At 33.1% G+C, this 16,885-nt stretch overlaps 1 protein-coding gene across 2 annotated transcripts in view; it reads left to right on the top strand.

Annotated features, from left to right (window-relative positions):
- Positions 1–16,885, top strand: part of LOC127719506 (hemicentin-2-like) — a 62,749-nt gene that overhangs the window by 7,112 nt on the left and 38,752 nt on the right. For both annotated transcript variants that reach the window (XM_052225653.1, XM_052225654.1), the window contains exons 4-8: positions 2,965–3,270; positions 6,391–6,587; positions 11,007–11,139; positions 11,794–11,946; positions 16,018–16,140. In XM_052225653.1, the coding sequence (XP_052081613.1) occupies positions 2,965–3,270; positions 6,391–6,587; positions 11,007–11,139; positions 11,794–11,946; positions 16,018–16,140 (912 nt within the window). The remainder of the gene's footprint in view (positions 1–2,964; positions 3,271–6,390; positions 6,588–11,006; positions 11,140–11,793; positions 11,947–16,017; positions 16,141–16,885) is intronic.

Here is a 16,885-nt window from a genome sequence, read left to right as displayed (position 1 = left end):
TCTGACATTTGTTATTGTTAATAAATATGGGTTATCTCCTCTTATCTGTGCTCAGCTGATGTATGCTGTTGGTTATATGACAAAACATCAAATTTTTGTCACCTGTAATAACATAGGTGTTATCCCAAAAATTTAAAAAAGATAAAATGACTAACTGCAGTGTTGTCAAAATATCTTGTGATATCAATATGTGTATCATTATAACCTACTCAACAAAGTTGCATAGGGTATAATGTTTTGACCTGTCTGTCTGTCTGTCAGTCCTGTTCGTGTCATCTCAACTGTTTTGAAACAACACAACAGAATTTTTATGAAACTTTGTAGATAAAAAGGACATACTATGCAGATGTGCATATCGACAGAAAATTATGATTCAATGTTTTTATACGACCGCAAAAAATTTTTGCCGTCGTATATTGGTATGACGTTGGCTTCGTCATCGTCGTTGTCGTCCGAAGACACATTGGTTTTCGCACAATAACTTTAGGTTAAGTGAAGGGATCTTTATGAAATTTTACCATAAGGTTCATTACCACAAAAGGAAGGTTGGGATTGATTTTGGGGGTTATGGTGCAAACAGTTAAGAAATTAGGGGCCAAAAATAAGTATTTTTGTAACTTCCAGACAATAACTTGTGTGTTAGTGTATGGATCTCTCTGACATTGTACCACAAGGTTCCATATCACAAAGGGAATGCTGGGATTGATTTTGGGGGTAATTGCCTCAAAATTTAAGAAATTAGGGGCCAAAAAGGGGCAAAAAACAAGTATTTTTCTAGTTTCATGACAATAACTTGTATGTAAGTGTTTGGATCTTTCTGAAATTGTTCTACAAGGTTCCATATCACAAAGGAAAACCTGGAATTGAGTTTGAGGGTAATTGCTCAAAACGTTTAGGAATAAGGGGCCAAAAAGGGGCCAAAAGTAAGCATTTTTATAGTTTCCAGACAATAACTTGTGTTCAAGTGTCTTGATCTCTCTGAAATTGTACTGCAAGGTACCATACCACAAAGGGAATCCTGGGATTGATTTTGTGGGTAATTGCCTCAAAATTTTTGGAATCAGGGGCAAAAAAGGGGCAAAAAACAAGCATTTTTCTAGTTTCAGGACAATAACTTGTGTGTAAGTGTACGGATCTTTATGAAATTGTACTACAAGGTTCCATATCACAAAGGGAAAGCTGGGTTTGAGTTTTGGGGTAATTGCTCCAAACGTTTAGGAAAAAGGGGCTAAAAAACAAGCATTTTTACAGTTTCCAGACAACAATAACTTGTGTTCAAGTGTATGGATCTCTCTGAAATTGTACTGCAAGCTACCATACCACAAAGGGAAGGCTGGGATTGAGTTTTGAGGTGATGAATCATAAGGGGGTTCAAAAAAATGGGGGAGGGGATTTTTTTTCCTTATTTTTTCTTCCTGTTTATCCTTTTTTTTTTAACAAAAATTGAATTCTTGGGGTTCTTTGATATGCTGAATCTAACCGTGTATGTATTTAGATTTTGGATATTGGACCATAATAGGTAAATTAAAAATTTTTAAATTCTTAGACCACATTCATTCTGTGTCAGAAACCTATGCTGTGTCAAATATTTAATCACAATCCAAATTCAGAGCTGTATCAAGCTTGAATGTTGTGTCCATACTTGACCCAACTGTTCCAGGTTCGACCTCTGTGGTCGTATCAAGCTGCACCCAGCGGAGCATTTTATTTCTAGGAGTTATGCCCCTTTGAATCTAGAATTTTGACCTTAATATACAACTGCAATGGTTTGTTATTGCAACTCCTCTGAAACCACACAACAGAATCTCATGAAACCTTGTAGTTAATGAAGACATAATATGTAGATGTGCATATCCACAAGAAATTTTTATCAGTAGACTATTGTAGGAGTTATGAGTTTTTGAACTTTGAGATCTGGTGATATTTTGTTTGCCCAGTGACAATGTAGGGGTGTGGGGTATGTGAGCGTGCTTACAAAGGTTTTTTCTTTGAAATGTGTTTTTTTTAGGCAAAACACTCAAATTTCATGATTTTTTTTTAAAGTGTGACAGACATTTAAAATGTAATAGACAACATGCTCCAATGATTCGTATGATTTTATAAAATAAAAAAAAAGATCATTCATGTAATATTTAACCTTTGTATTATTAGGATCCCTGAATTATTTCCAAAGGAATGTATTGATCCTTTTATCTATCTTTGTGTTCTTCTCAAATGCTTTCTGGATTTATACAGATAGAGGATATAAGAGAGGAGAAAAAGAATATTGATTTTTTGGGGTCAATAGGTCAAAATTCAAGGTTGCTGTTACTAAATACAGATTTTTTTAAAACAAATGTTTTCTGGATGAAATCTTGAGTTTCACTTGTTTTATTGGAACAAAGCTTAAACCAATAAAAGTTTAGGAAAGGAATAAGGAGATGTGGTATGATTGCCAACGAGACAACTATCCACGATAGTCAAAATGATGTGGATGTAAGCAACTTTAGCCTTATTAGGTGACCGTACTACAATAAACATAACCCATACAGAATAGACAGCTATAAAAGGCCCTGACATGAAAAAAGTGTACTTTAGATAATGGTTTGATTTTTCAAACTATTGAGAGGGTTGGTGGGAGGGGGTGTCGTCCCAAATTCTTTGAAAAATAAATGCTGAACCCCTAATTCCTTAAAGAATAAAGCAGTCTTTCCCTGATCCTGAAAAAATGAATCATTAATTCCTGAGTCCTGATAAGTGTAAATCCAAAATTCACACAAAGATAAAGACCCAATCCTGGCGTACAGAAAAAGGTTCCGCCAATCTATGGATAATGTATAATAAAACTTAATCAAAACATTTATTTTAATGTGTTGGTTAGAAAAAATTATCTTTTTCTCATATGGACACTCATACTGACTATTTCTGGAGTTTCCAATGTTATTATCATGCATCTCCTTATTATTATGTTTTGTATCCTTTCAGTAAAACCAACTGACATCAGATTAGAAGGAGTGGGTACAGTTGAGGAAAATGATAATGTTACTATCACATGTACTTCAACAGGAAGTCGTCCAGCGCCAGATTGGATGGCCATATGGATTTATACAACAGTTGTAAATGAAACATTAATAGTTCTGTATGACAATATAACAGACACATATACAGCATCTATTACTTTTACTAGACAGATAGATAGAGGGAATAATGGTATGCCTGTTGTTTGTTATGTAGTAATGACAAATTTATCATTTATCGGCTTTAAGAACAGTGGAAATTTTTATGTACATTGTAAGTACAGTTTAAATATAATATTGTAATGAAAAAAGAAATTAGGATAGTGTTAATAGTTTCTCTGTTCTGTTACTGTTAGTACAGTAATAGTTTTATTTTCATAATCTATGTCCTTTCTTTCCTCAAATCTGTGTCATTTTCAACAAGGTATGCACTGTCCTCTGTGTTGATGTCATAATTTTCAAAACATCTTCGTGAAAATGTTTCACAATTGAGGAAAATCGGACAGGACTATGGCTTTGAAAATAGGAACACCCATGGTCAGCTGATCACAGATGGTCATCTGTGACACAGATATACCATACCAGTCAACCAAATCATGACGAATGTCCATATAATATGACAAGTTCTAAACCTCCATCTGTTTATAATTACTTAATTGTACACAAATGCAACAAAAAATACTGTAATAAAGTTACACCATCAAGACATTTCTCAAAATAGCAAAAAAAAAGAAATATAACAAAAGACAATTATAGACAAGGTTCTGGAATTTGGACACTGACAAACACATACACATGTAGATTGGCCAAACATTTCTTTTATGCACATATTTTAACAAAATCAACATGCCAATTTGATCTGCCTAAATTTATTTTTGTCCCCCACATGACGCATTGCGGGGGACATAGAAATACCCGGTGTCCGTTTGGTCTTGTTAGCATTCTCACATGTACAATTCTTGCCAGAGTTTTATTAAATTTATATCATAGATTTATATCAGCAATGTCTTTGACCAGTTTGAAAATCAGTGCCAATCAATTATTTTTAAAAGCCCAGGGGTCGAATTTAAGCTTTTTTGTGTACTGGCCAGACGGACCAGTGGACTGAAAAATCTACTGGTCCGGCTCCAAATCTACTGGTCCTGCAAAAATGACATTCATTTGACAAACACTAATATAAATAATAGATGTTTATTTTTTTGTAAACAAACTGAGATTGCGATGCAATCAGTGATTTTTGTCTACAAATTTCTACTGGTCCGTCGGACCACCAGCTGACAAAATCTACTGGTTTCTGACGACCAGACCAGCGCTAATTTCGACCCCTGGTTATGCCCCTTGGAAACATTAATTATATGGAAAATTGCATCTTTAGCACTGTCATGTGTACAATTCTTGCCAGATTTTTATGAAATTTGAATCAAAGGTTTATATCAACAATGTCCCGGACAGGTTCGAAAATCAGTGCTGATCAATTATTTTTAAAAGAGTTATTCTGCATGGAAATATTAATGATATGGAAAATTGCATTGTGAGTGCTTGCAAGTCAGGGGACTTACTTAAATGAGTGATTTTCTAAATCACTGATTCAAGTAACATTATATGTCCATAAAGGTTGGAAGTAAGAGTTGTCTTTCTTTAATAATCACCTATTTAAGTAGTACAAATTAATCACTAGACTAAGTGATTTAATTTTATTGTAGCTTTAAATTTAGAATACTTATGATCCAGGGACTAATTATGTTGCTAAAATTATCAGAACCAACATCTGTGTTGATAGGATGACCGGGTCATGTCAGGTGATGACCTTGTTCTAAAACTAGGATAATGACATAAAAATCACTTGTTTAATTATCATACCTCAATTTCCTTCCAAAAAATCACTTCTTTAAGTATCATTATTTTAATAACCCCCACTAATTTCAACACCCCCGAACAGTGAAATTTTGATGGCGAACAGTAGAATTTTATTACATAATCTATAAGATGAAACCTTGAATTTTACAGGAAAAATACTCCCACTGCTGGGAAAAATCTGTTAAGAAAGTATCAGTTCATTATGTAAAGCCATTTTATAGCATTTTTTCAACTAAAATAGAATTTGCAGCTAAATGATTGCATCAAAGGCATAAACCTTGCTGCTAAAAAGAAGCAAAAAGTTCATTTTTTTCAATTTTACTAATGAAAAGATATTATCTAAACCTATGTGTTTAAAATTTTGGTAAAACTATAAAATCACAATTTGTAACAAAACTTCGAATTTGCTACTTAATTAAGTGATTTAAAAATCACTTATTTCAATAAGTCCCCTGACTGATATATATGCACTTCTTGCCATTTTTTTATGAAACATATATCATAAGTTTATATCAACATCTCTCCAACAAGTTCAAAAGTCAGTGCTGTTCAATTGTTTTTGAAAGAGTTATGCCCTTGGAAATATTAATTATATCGCAAATTGCATTGGATTTTCTCTCAAGCCTTCATTTCTCTAAGATATTTATAAAAAGTTTTAAAGAAAGAAATAAAGTTGTTTTTTTAGTTATTGCCCATAGACAGATAAAATATGTGCAACACAGGGAGCAGTGGAACTCTGTTCTTTTATCTTCATTGATAACTTTGATCAACATCATCTAATAGAAAGAGATAAAATTTGATGGTCCTGACATTAGTCACATTAGTCAAGTTTATCTGATTAGGGGAGATAATCTTTTATTGCAGATGGTCCTGACATTAGTCAAGTTTGTCTGATTAGGGGAGATAATCTTTTATTGCAGATGGTCCTGACATTAGTCAAGTTTATCTGATTAGGGGAGATAATCTTTTATTGCAGATGGTCCTGACATTAGTCAAGTTTGTCTGATTAGGGGAGATAATCTTTTATTGCAGATGGTCCTGACATTAGTCAAGTTTGTCTGATTAGGGGAGATAATCTTTTATTGCAGATGGTCCTGACATGTGTCAAGTTTGTCTGATTAGGGGAGATAATCTTTTATTGCAGATGGTCCTGACATTAGTCAAGTTTGTCTGATTACTTGTATAATCTTGTATTGCAGATGGTCCTTACATTAGTCCAGTTTATCTGATTAGGGGAGATAATCTTTTATTGCAGATGGTCCTGACATTAGTCAAGTTTGTCTGATTACTTGTATAATCTTGTATTGCAGATGGTCTTTACATGCATCAAGTTTGTCTGATTACTTGTATAATCTTGTATTGCAGATGGTCCTTACATTAGTCCAGTTTATCTGATTAGGGGAGATAATCTTTATTGCAGATGGTCCTGACATTAGTCAAGTTTGTCTGATTAGGGGAGATAATCTTGTATTGCAAATGGTCCTGACATTTAATAAGTCAAGTTTGTCTGATTAGGGGAGATAATCTTTTATTACAGATGGTCCTGACATTGACCAAGTTTATCTGACTGGACGTACTTCTGGAAATGAAGGATATATGGAAACCTATAAATGCAGCACAGGATACACTAACCCCAATGCAACGATTCATTGGTTTAATGGCTCAGTCGAAATTTTTCCACCACAGCCACCAGATGTTATAGAACATTATACACAAAACAGCTTTTATAAAGGGGTAATGATATTGTTGTAATCACTCATTCTTCATATTTAATTTTTTGAAAGTTCCCTTATTTCTTCATAGATTTCATATATTTATCTTTTGACCTTTTTACTTGAAAACAGCACCAAAAAAAACTTTGATACAAAGTATTTTTTTGGTTGGTAAATATGTCCATCAAACAAACAAGGTTGATCTTGCCTTGACATCATTTTCATTGTTCATTGATCAACATTAAATTTTAGCTCACCTATCCGAAAGGCCAAGTGAACTTTTCTCATCACTTGCCCTCTATCGTCCGTCGTCATCATTGTCCGTCGTTGTTAACTTTTACAAAAATCTTTTCCTCTGAAACAACTAAGCCAAATTTAACCAAACTTAGCAATAATCATTATAAAGGTATCTAGTTTTAACAATGTGTCCAATGACCCCGCCTGCCAACCAATATGGCTGAAATGGCTAAAAACAGAACATAGGGATAAAATACAAGTTTTGACTATTATCTTGAAAACCACTATGAATAGAGAAAATCTGAATAAGGCAGAAATGTTCAAAATGTTGAGATCTACCTGCTGTTCATTTACTTTAAAACTGTCAGACGACTTCTTATTGGAGTTATTGCCCTTAAATGTCAAATTTTACCATTTTTTTCAAAATTGACTATTATTTTGAAAACTATAATAGATATAGAGAAACTTTAGTTTGGAAAAATGATCAGCAAGACAAGATCTACAAATAAGTCAATATGTCTGAAATCCTCAGATGACTCCTTATTAGAGTTATTGCCCTGTAATGAATTTTACCAATTTTTTGTGTTTTTGCTTAATATCTTACAAAAATCTTTTCCTCTGAATCTACTTGGCCACAATCATTCTTGGGGTATATTGTTTAAAAAAAATTGCCCTTAAATGACGAATTTTACCATTTTTTTTTTCATTTTTGCCTATTATTGGCTTAGTTGGGGCCAAGTGAGTTTTTCTCATCACTTGGGGTCCGTCGTCCGTCCGTCATCCGTCCGTCGTCCTTCCTTGTCCGTCTTCGTTGTTAACTTTTACAAAAATCTTCTTCTCTGAAACTACCCTACTGATCCAAATTTAATCAAACGTGGCCACAATCATCATTAAAAAATGTGTCTGATGACCCCGCCTTACAACCAAGATGGCTGACATGGCTAAAATGCAAGTTTTGTCTATTATCTTTTAAAAAGAGAAAAATATTAAGGGCAAAAATGTTTGGAATGATGAGATCTACATATTGTCCATTTACTTCCAAACTGTCAGACAAATTTTTATAGGAGTTATTGCCCTTAAATGACAAATTTTCCCAACTTTTTAAAATTTTGTCTACTATCTTGAAAAATATAATAGATAGAGATAACTTTGTATAGCAAAAATGATCATCAAGATAAGTTCTTGCCCTTTAAAGACTATTTTTCTATTTTTTTGCATTTTTGCCTATTATCTGAAAAAGTATAATAGATAGATAGAAACTTAAATTATAAGGCAAAAAAGATCAGCAAGACAAGATCTACAAATGTTTAATAGTTTAAATCGTCTGATGACCCTTTTTTTGGAGTTATTGCCAATTTATGATGGTTCTGACCAATTTTTTGCGGTCGTATATTGGTATGACATTGGCGTTGTTGTTTGAAGACACATTGGTTTTCACACTCTAACTTTAGTTTAAGTGAATGGATCTCTATGAAATTTCACCATAAGGTTCAATACCACAAAAGGAAGGTTGGGATTGATTTTGGGGGTTATGGTACAAACAGTTAAGGAATTAGGGGCCAAAAAGGGGTAAAAAATAAGCATTTTTGTAACTTCCAGACATAACTTGTGTGTTAGTGTATGGATCTCTCTGACATTGTACCACAAGGTTTCATATCACAAAGGGAATGCTGGGATTGATTTTGGGGGTAATTGCCTCAAAATTTTTAGGAATTAGGGGCCAAAAAAGGGGCAAAAAACAAGCATTTTTCTACTGTAAGTGTATGGATCTTTCTAAAATTGTTCTACAAGGTTCCATATCACAAAGGGAAAGCTGGAATTGAGTTTGGGGGTAATTGCTCAAAACGTTTAAGAATAAGGGGCCAAAACGGGCCAAAAATAAAATTTTTTTCTAGTTTCCAGACAATAACTTGTGTTCAAGTGTATGGATCTCTCTGAAATTGTACTGCAAGGTACCATACCACAAAGGGAAGGCTGTGATGGATTTTGGGGGTAATTCACCGTAATTGCCTCAAAATTTTAGGAATTAGGGGCCAAAAAGGGGCCAAAAAGAAGCATTTTTCTAGTTTCAGGACAATAACTTGTGTGTAAGTGTATGCATCTTTATGAAATTGTACTACAAGGTTCCATATCACAAAGGGAAAGCTGGGTCTGAGTTTGGGGGTAATTGCTCTAAATGTTTAGGAATTTGGGGCCAAAAAGGGGCCAAAAAACAAGCATTTTTCTAGTTTCCAGACAATAACTTGTGTTCAAGTGTATGGATCTCTCTGAAATTGTACTACAAGGTACCATACCACAAAGGGAAGGCTAGGATTGAGTTTGGGGGTGATGAATCATAAGGGGGTTAAAAAAATATGGGGGGAGGAATTTTTTTTTCTATTTTAAGACTTTTATGATGTATTTAAATTGGTAATTATGATTGCAAACTCCATTGGAAATTTGAATTGAGATTATGACTATATCTTGAGGGAAAGAAATTTTTTTTGGAAAAAGGGGGGGGGGGGGGAGGTGAAAAAAAATTAGGGGGAAGGGGGTAAAAAAGAAGTTGTGGGGGCAATTTTTTTCATTTCAGATTTCAGAAATTAAAAAGAAAATTTCTTCAAATATTTCTTTTTGCAAGAAAAGGGTGGGGGTAACAAAAATTTTTGTTTTTTTTTTTTGGGGGGGGGGGGGGGGGAGGGGGGAGGGGGTCAATACGCAACAGCATAGTGTATTTCACAAAAGCAAAAAAAAGGGGGGTAAAGTTTTTTTTTGGGGGAGGGGGGGTCAATTTCGCAACAGCATAGTGTATTGCACAAAAGCAAAAAATTGAATATGAATTCAAATCATATAACCAATTCTAAGATCTTTGACAACAGTTATTCGGTGTCAGAAACCTATTATGTGTCAAATATTTAATTATAATCCAAATTCAGACCTGTATCAAGCACGAATATTGTGTCCATTTTTGCCCCAACTGTTCAGGGTTGGACCTCTGCGGTCGTATCCAGCTGTGCTCAGCGAAGCATTTTATTACATTTAGGTTATTAATAAGCTTTTCGATAAAAATGGACTACTAAACAAGAGTACTGATTAAACAGGAAGGTGTGATAAAACCACTTTTGATTGTTCCTTGATATCAGAGTTCAAAAAGTGTTGTTTCAATAGAAAAAAGTTTGTCAGATATGCATATCTATATTTTTGAATTTCTATGCCCCTGCCCAGGAGGCATTAAGTTTTACCCTTGTCTGTCTGTACGCACGTCATTACGTCCGTCCCAAAGTTGGTTTCCGTTCTCTAACTTTAGTTTGCCTCTACCAAATGTTATGAAACTAATACACAATGCTTATTACCACAAAACACAGATCAAGTTTGAATTTTGGTGGCGTCACTTAAACCGTTGTAGAGTTATGCCCCTTTACAAATGGAAAAATTGCTGAATTTTTCGTTTCCGTTCTCTAACTTTAGTTTGCCTCAACCAAATGTTATGAATCTTATACACAATGCTTATTACCACATTATACAGATCAAGTTTGAATTTTGGTGGTGTCACTGTAACCGTTCTAGAGTTATGCTCCTTTACAAATGGAAAAATTGCTGAATTTTACATTTCCGTTCTCTAACTTAAGTTTGCCTCAACCAAATGTTATGAAACTTATACACAATGCTTATTACCACAAAACTCAGATCAATAACAAATTTGGGTAGTGTCACTTTTACCGTTCTTCAGTTATGTCCCTTTATAACTTTCTATGATATGCAAGTGGGGGCATCATCTGTGTCCCATGGACACATTCCCCATTTATTTGTTTACTAAATGACTTCAGAACTTTATTGCAAAATGACAAAACTATTCTCATTTTGAGATCACTTATTATATTTGTAGTACTGAGCCACAGCCTTACTAGAAAAGAATGATTGTTACATGAGTTGTCTTAAAGAAAGATGTTAATGTGGGTAAAATATATGAGATTTGGCTTATAAGTAATTTTGCCAAAAAAATATGTTTAATATGGTTGATTTAGGTCAAATTTATCATTTCCACATTTTTATGACATCACAACTGACATTTTTGTGCTTTGGTATCCAGATTATAATCTACCGACTTAATTATCAATGAAATTAACATATATTTGAAAGAATTGAAGAATTTGATAATTTTTGCAATTACAGGGTCCATCATGTCCATGTTAAAACTAGTTTCACATCTTTTCATCTTTTTCAGAAATACTTTAGTTCTTCCCAAGAATGGGAGATCAAATTCAGTAGATATCACAAGGGTACAGTTATAAAGTGTGTTGTTCTGGGTACAAATAATAATTCTGTCACAGTTACAAAGACTATATCAGATATATTTTGTAAGTATATTCCTTATCAAAGGCTTTTTACAGTCAACTAGACATTTTCCCCCGATTTTTTTTGTTGGGGAGGGGTATACACAGCGGAAAATGTTACATGGTTACCAATAATACCACTTAGATTTTATGTATGACTAAAGTTTTGTAAGCACAAACTTAGTACCATTGAAAGCTTATAGTAATTGCGTTTTGAATTTCTTTTCGTGAACAGATAAAGTTGAATAAAAATAATACATGCCTATAGGTTCTTTAGAAGGTACTTAGAAGTGATGGTACTTTTGTCATGATAATAAGTCCAATATTGCTTCAAGGGGTCAAAATTTGGGTTCATTGATCCAATTTTCAGAGGTCTTAAATTCTTAAGAACCAATGAACGAATTGATATGAAACATGACATTGAAGTTCCTGTCATGCCTGTGGTGGACCAGTTTTTTTATGTCCTTATTTTGAAATACTTGAAAAGTTCTCTGCTTAATTAAAAGCCTTGATGATTTTAAAACTTGGTCATAATGATTCTTCAGATTGCTTTACTTTTAAGGCTGGTGAAGGTTCTCCAAATGAGGGAGGCCCCTCTGAGTCTTAAGTTAACCATCTTATGTTTGATTTTATTACCTTTATTCCTAAACTGAAATTTGACCAACTTTGTGTTTTTAGACAAACCAGAGTTAGAGATTACAGGGCACCAGTTGATAGATAATGTAACAGGACACTATATCATTAATGAAGGAGAAACACTGAATCTGACATGTGAATTGTTAGGAGCTAATCCAGCGACAACAGTTACCTTTAGTAGTCCTGGAACCTCAGGTAACTTCATTACATATTTTGATGTGTGAGCTAATATTGGATAAACCTGTGGCAATAGTTTGATAACTTAGGAATAGGGGATAGATGAATATGAGACATCAATGAAATAGGGTAATAATCTATAAATAACATGTCCATTTCCATATCAGTCCTTGTATCTTTCCAAGACTCCCATATCAGGCTGAGGCTCAAGCTGAGGTCTCATATTAGTAAAGGGATAAAACTAAAGCCAATAAGGGATATAATTTTTTTTCTTTTAGTGTTAGTTTATTTCATTTGTTAACTGTGACTTAACTGTAAGTGTTAGTCTACACCTATAGCAGTTCATTTAAAATTCTGACCAAATTGCAATTTGTTTTATCAAACCAGACTGTTCAACTGGTCAGAAATTTTAACCAACTGCTGTCAAGTCATCAAAGTGCAAGGTAATAAAATAAACCATACTTACCATCTTATAAGACTTTAATTCCACTCCATTGCTATTATGAAATTGTTGCTTAACATTTCTAAACATTATATTGTTATTGTAAAGATTCATTAGAAAGGTGATACAAATATAAATATATTTATGTTATTGTTTGGTAACCTATTCTTTCAAGAAAAAAAACATTATGCTACTTATTGTACTAGGAAAATTTATAACCATGATTGTAGTATTAAATGATGTTGAATTGATTGAAAGGTCATTATTCTTTCATTAGGTAATATTTATTTGAGTTTTAAAATCCTCTTTTGTCTTGTGGTAGCATGCTTGCCTTGAGTGCTAGAGAGCAAGGGTTTGATCCATAGTCAAACCAAAGACTTGAAAATTGGTATTGTCTTCTTCTGTGCTCAACACTCAGCCCTTAGGAGTAAGATAAAAAATCTGGTCGCTCAGAGTCAGAATAATGTTTACAGCCAGGGTAACATACTCTCCTGCAGACTCTTATTTCAGAACTAGCATATTAAAAATCTGGCTCAATGTATCGATCTGTTCGTCTGTCCTTCAGTATATATGTAGGACACAGAGGTGCGATGGGGACACTCAAGTGCAATGGTTTGCGCTGAAGTGCGATGGTCCTTTTGCTGATGTGTGATGGTCTAGAAGACTAGTGATGCTAGGTTAACATCAACAGATGTCCATTTATTATGAGAGCATGAATTTTTTATAAGTTAATAAGATAAGATAAGATAAGAATTTTATTAATCTAATCAAGAACCCATAAAGGGCATCATTTACAACAATATTAAGCACAATATGATTGGAAAAAAGAAAAACTATATCCTAATATAATACTATCATATATTGGACAGGATCAGAGCCTAACACATCATGTGTCTTACATAACATTAACAATAATTGCATAATAATTTTATATATTTTGTATCCACCTGGATCTTATTTCTAAACACTTAATTATATAATTGCCTAGGCACATAAGAGTTGGTAAATGCTCATTTGTGAACAGCCAGAAATATTTTTTATCCTTGGGTAATTCTTTAAAATTATTACAAAAACTGTTTACTTTATCCCATAATAATTTTCTCTGTTCGTTATATAAAGGACAACTTACTGTGAAATGGGTCTCATCTTCAATAGAATTTGATCCATGTGATAGGCAGTGATGACATAGACGCTGACTTCTCTCTATGTATTTTTTACTATACCTATCTTTCTCAATTTTAAGATCATGTGCACTTATTCTCAATTTACATATAGCTCTTCTTATATTAAAATCTTTAATTGATAAATAAGCCTCCTTTACGAAGTCAGTCTTGAGGTTGAAATAATTTTCTAATTTACTATTACCTTGTGATAAGGTATCAGATCTTTTGACCCCCCAAAATGTTTTAAAACTGTTACAAAGTTTACATTTTACAAATTTAATTAATCTATTGAGCTTTGTATTCAAATTTTGTATATCAAGTGATTGAAGGACATATCTCATAGATGAATACCAACAATTAATGTTTAATATATAAATACCAAATATTCAATATTTTCTCCAGTTGCAGTAAAAAACATAGGTGATCTATCTTATTCCTTGTTCTCATTCATTTCAGTCGTATATATTTTTCGCTTATTTTGTTTTGTTCTGACTAACCAAGAAGTATTTGCAATTAGTACTGGTTTTAAAGGAAAATAGCTTTTGTATGTATTGTAAATTTTTTAACAATTGTATGAAGGACTGCTTATTTTCGTCTAAGCTACTAGTATATATGCAAAGTACAGTGTATACTACACTTCAGCGTTACAGTGAGGGCTGGAAATGCAATGATTATTTATCATGACTGTTTTAAATAAAACGGATTATACTCTCCATGTTTAAATATAAAAAAAAACGAAAAGCTACTTTTTAACAAATAAATAGACTTATTCATTGACATGTGAACATGCAAATCATTGAAAATATGGTTTATGTAATCCATCACACTTCAGCGTAACCACCATCGCACTTTGGCGTGATCAAAAGTGCACTTCAGGGTCAAACCATTGCACATTAGCATGACCATCATGGTTTGGGGTACCATCACGGTTCAGAGTCCTACATATATTTTTAAAGAACACTTTTCTCAGGTACTGATAAACAGAGTGACTTTATATTTGGTCAGCAGCTTGGTAGCGATGAGTTGTAAAGTGTGAGCACCTTTGTGATCTGTCAAACACCTGCTACTTCCTGTTTGCTGATACTTTAAATTTTCTAATATGTTGAATGAACTTAAAATTTTGTGTCACACTTTTATCAAGTATTACTTAACAGAATGACTTCATATTTAGTTAGCAGCTTATCAGTGATGAGTTGCAAAGTATGAGCATTTTGATAAGACTGTCGTACAAGTGAGAGGTTTAGCGCTATAAAACCAGGTTCAATCCACCATTTTCTACATTTGAAAATGCCTGTACCAAGTCAGGAATATGACAGTTGTTGTCCATTCGTTTGATGTGTTTTGTCATTTGATTTTGCCATGTGATTAGGGACTTTCCGATTGAATTTTCCTCGGAGTTCAGTATTTTTGTGATTTTACTTTTTTTTTTTGAAGATCTGTCAGACACTTACTTCCTCTTACTTAATACTTTATATTAGGAGTGTGGGTATGTGTAGCACTACATCATATGCATTTTTTTCTATTCCTTTATTTTGAATAAAAAACTCAATATATGGACCAAATTCACTAGGACAAATAATAGTTTGATGAATTTGTTTAATTCAGTGTCCAGCTATGATTTGAAAATAGAGGGCACTTAAGCAAGTTCAATGGTGTGTGTCCTTATAAAAAAGGGCACTTATGTGTGTTCACCCTTAAAAAGGGCCATTTACTATACATGTACATAATATTTATATACTGTAAATTCAGAAATTATTGCGATGTTTTTATTATTGCGAAAAATGCGACAGGGTTATAATCGCAATAATTTGAACTCGCATTTTGAAATTTTTGATATGAATTTAACAAGATTTTTCTCAATCATCGCAAAAATTAAAATCGCATTTTAGTCTAAAAAGACAAAATCGCAATAATAAATGCACGCAATAATTTTTGAATTTACAGTAATGAACTATAATACTACACACATACCAAATCATTTAGTTATAATAATACAAAGAACAATGATCATATCTTATATAAATAATGTAGAAAGATATGATCAGTGTTCGTTATATTTGTTTTTAAATAGGAATAATATAAGCTACACAGTGTGCTAGTGACCTAATACGATATATATGGGGTCAGTAAACCTACTTCCACTTGTCTATACAAAAACAAATGCCAACAATAACTGCTTGTTAGCATTAATGTGTTTTCTGCATTTATTTTCAGTCGTTTATCATCAATCTCCCATCTGTTGTTTGGGCGAAACATTGCAGATTTTTCTTCAACTTAATGTTGTTTTTACAAAGGGACATAACACTGCTATAAACCCAATATTAAAATAAATCATGCCCACTAACCCCATGTTAAATATACACAGTCTCCACAGGGTCGCTTTTAACCAATCATATTCCTAGAAATGCATAGGAGGTAAGGTAACTGTCAATCTTTGCATAGATATGTACTTTTTACCATTATAATCATTTTTTGCATTTCCAGGATCCACTACAGCATCTTTGATCATAACAGACATCCAAATTCATCATGACAGAGACCTATTTACATGTTCATCAGCTAACTCTGCTGGGACTGCTTACATCGATATAAGGCTTGATGTTCAATGTAGGTACATGCACAAATTTTTACCTATTTTCCAAAAAAATATTTCAAAGTATAATCGTTTGATGCTTCAGAGTCCTACTGGAATGTATTTATATCATATTCAACAGTTTCTTGTGTTGTAGCTTAGGTGATACAAGTGAATAACTAAACATTGTCTTACAATGGTGTGTGTTCTCTTCAACCACAGTCATTATCTTATTGGTAAATCTTCTGTAATTAATCAATAGAAACCAATAAAACTTAGACATCAGATTCTGTTCGGAAACTTATCAATGGAAACCAATCAAACTTAAACATCATATTCTGAAGTCTATGGAGGACTGATATAATTTCTTGATAATTATTTGTTATTATGGGATTTCCAATTTATAAAACAGGAAATTTTGAATGGTTCCTAAGAGATGAGTACATATCTTATTCTTAACTGTCTTTGAATTGCTTAAAACAATCCATACAAACTTTAACATAATTCTCAACTGGAAGTGAAGTAGTTGAGACCATCTTTTTATAGCCCTTCTGAAATGGGAATGTTTTGATAATAGTGTCTGTTCTTACATTTTTCTTCCACCATCTTCACTTTACTTCTGTAACTCCAACTTAGCGAAAAACAGATTTCAATGAAATTTTCTGCAGAGTATGGGCACATGTCACCTTTGAAATAAAACATACAAATTCGTTCTTAACATAGTTTAAAACAAACTAACTATAAGCATAATGTAGAATTGCAGGTAGTTGGAATCTTAAA

Source organism: Mytilus californianus, unplaced genomic scaffold (genome assembly GCF_021869535.1).
Source record: "Mytilus californianus isolate M0D057914Y unplaced genomic scaffold, xbMytCali1.0.p SCAF_11, whole genome shotgun sequence".
In the NCBI taxonomy this organism is placed as follows: domain Eukaryota; kingdom Metazoa; phylum Mollusca; class Bivalvia; order Mytilida; family Mytilidae; genus Mytilus; species Mytilus californianus.
This window is presented reverse-complemented; position numbering and strand designations above follow the sequence as displayed.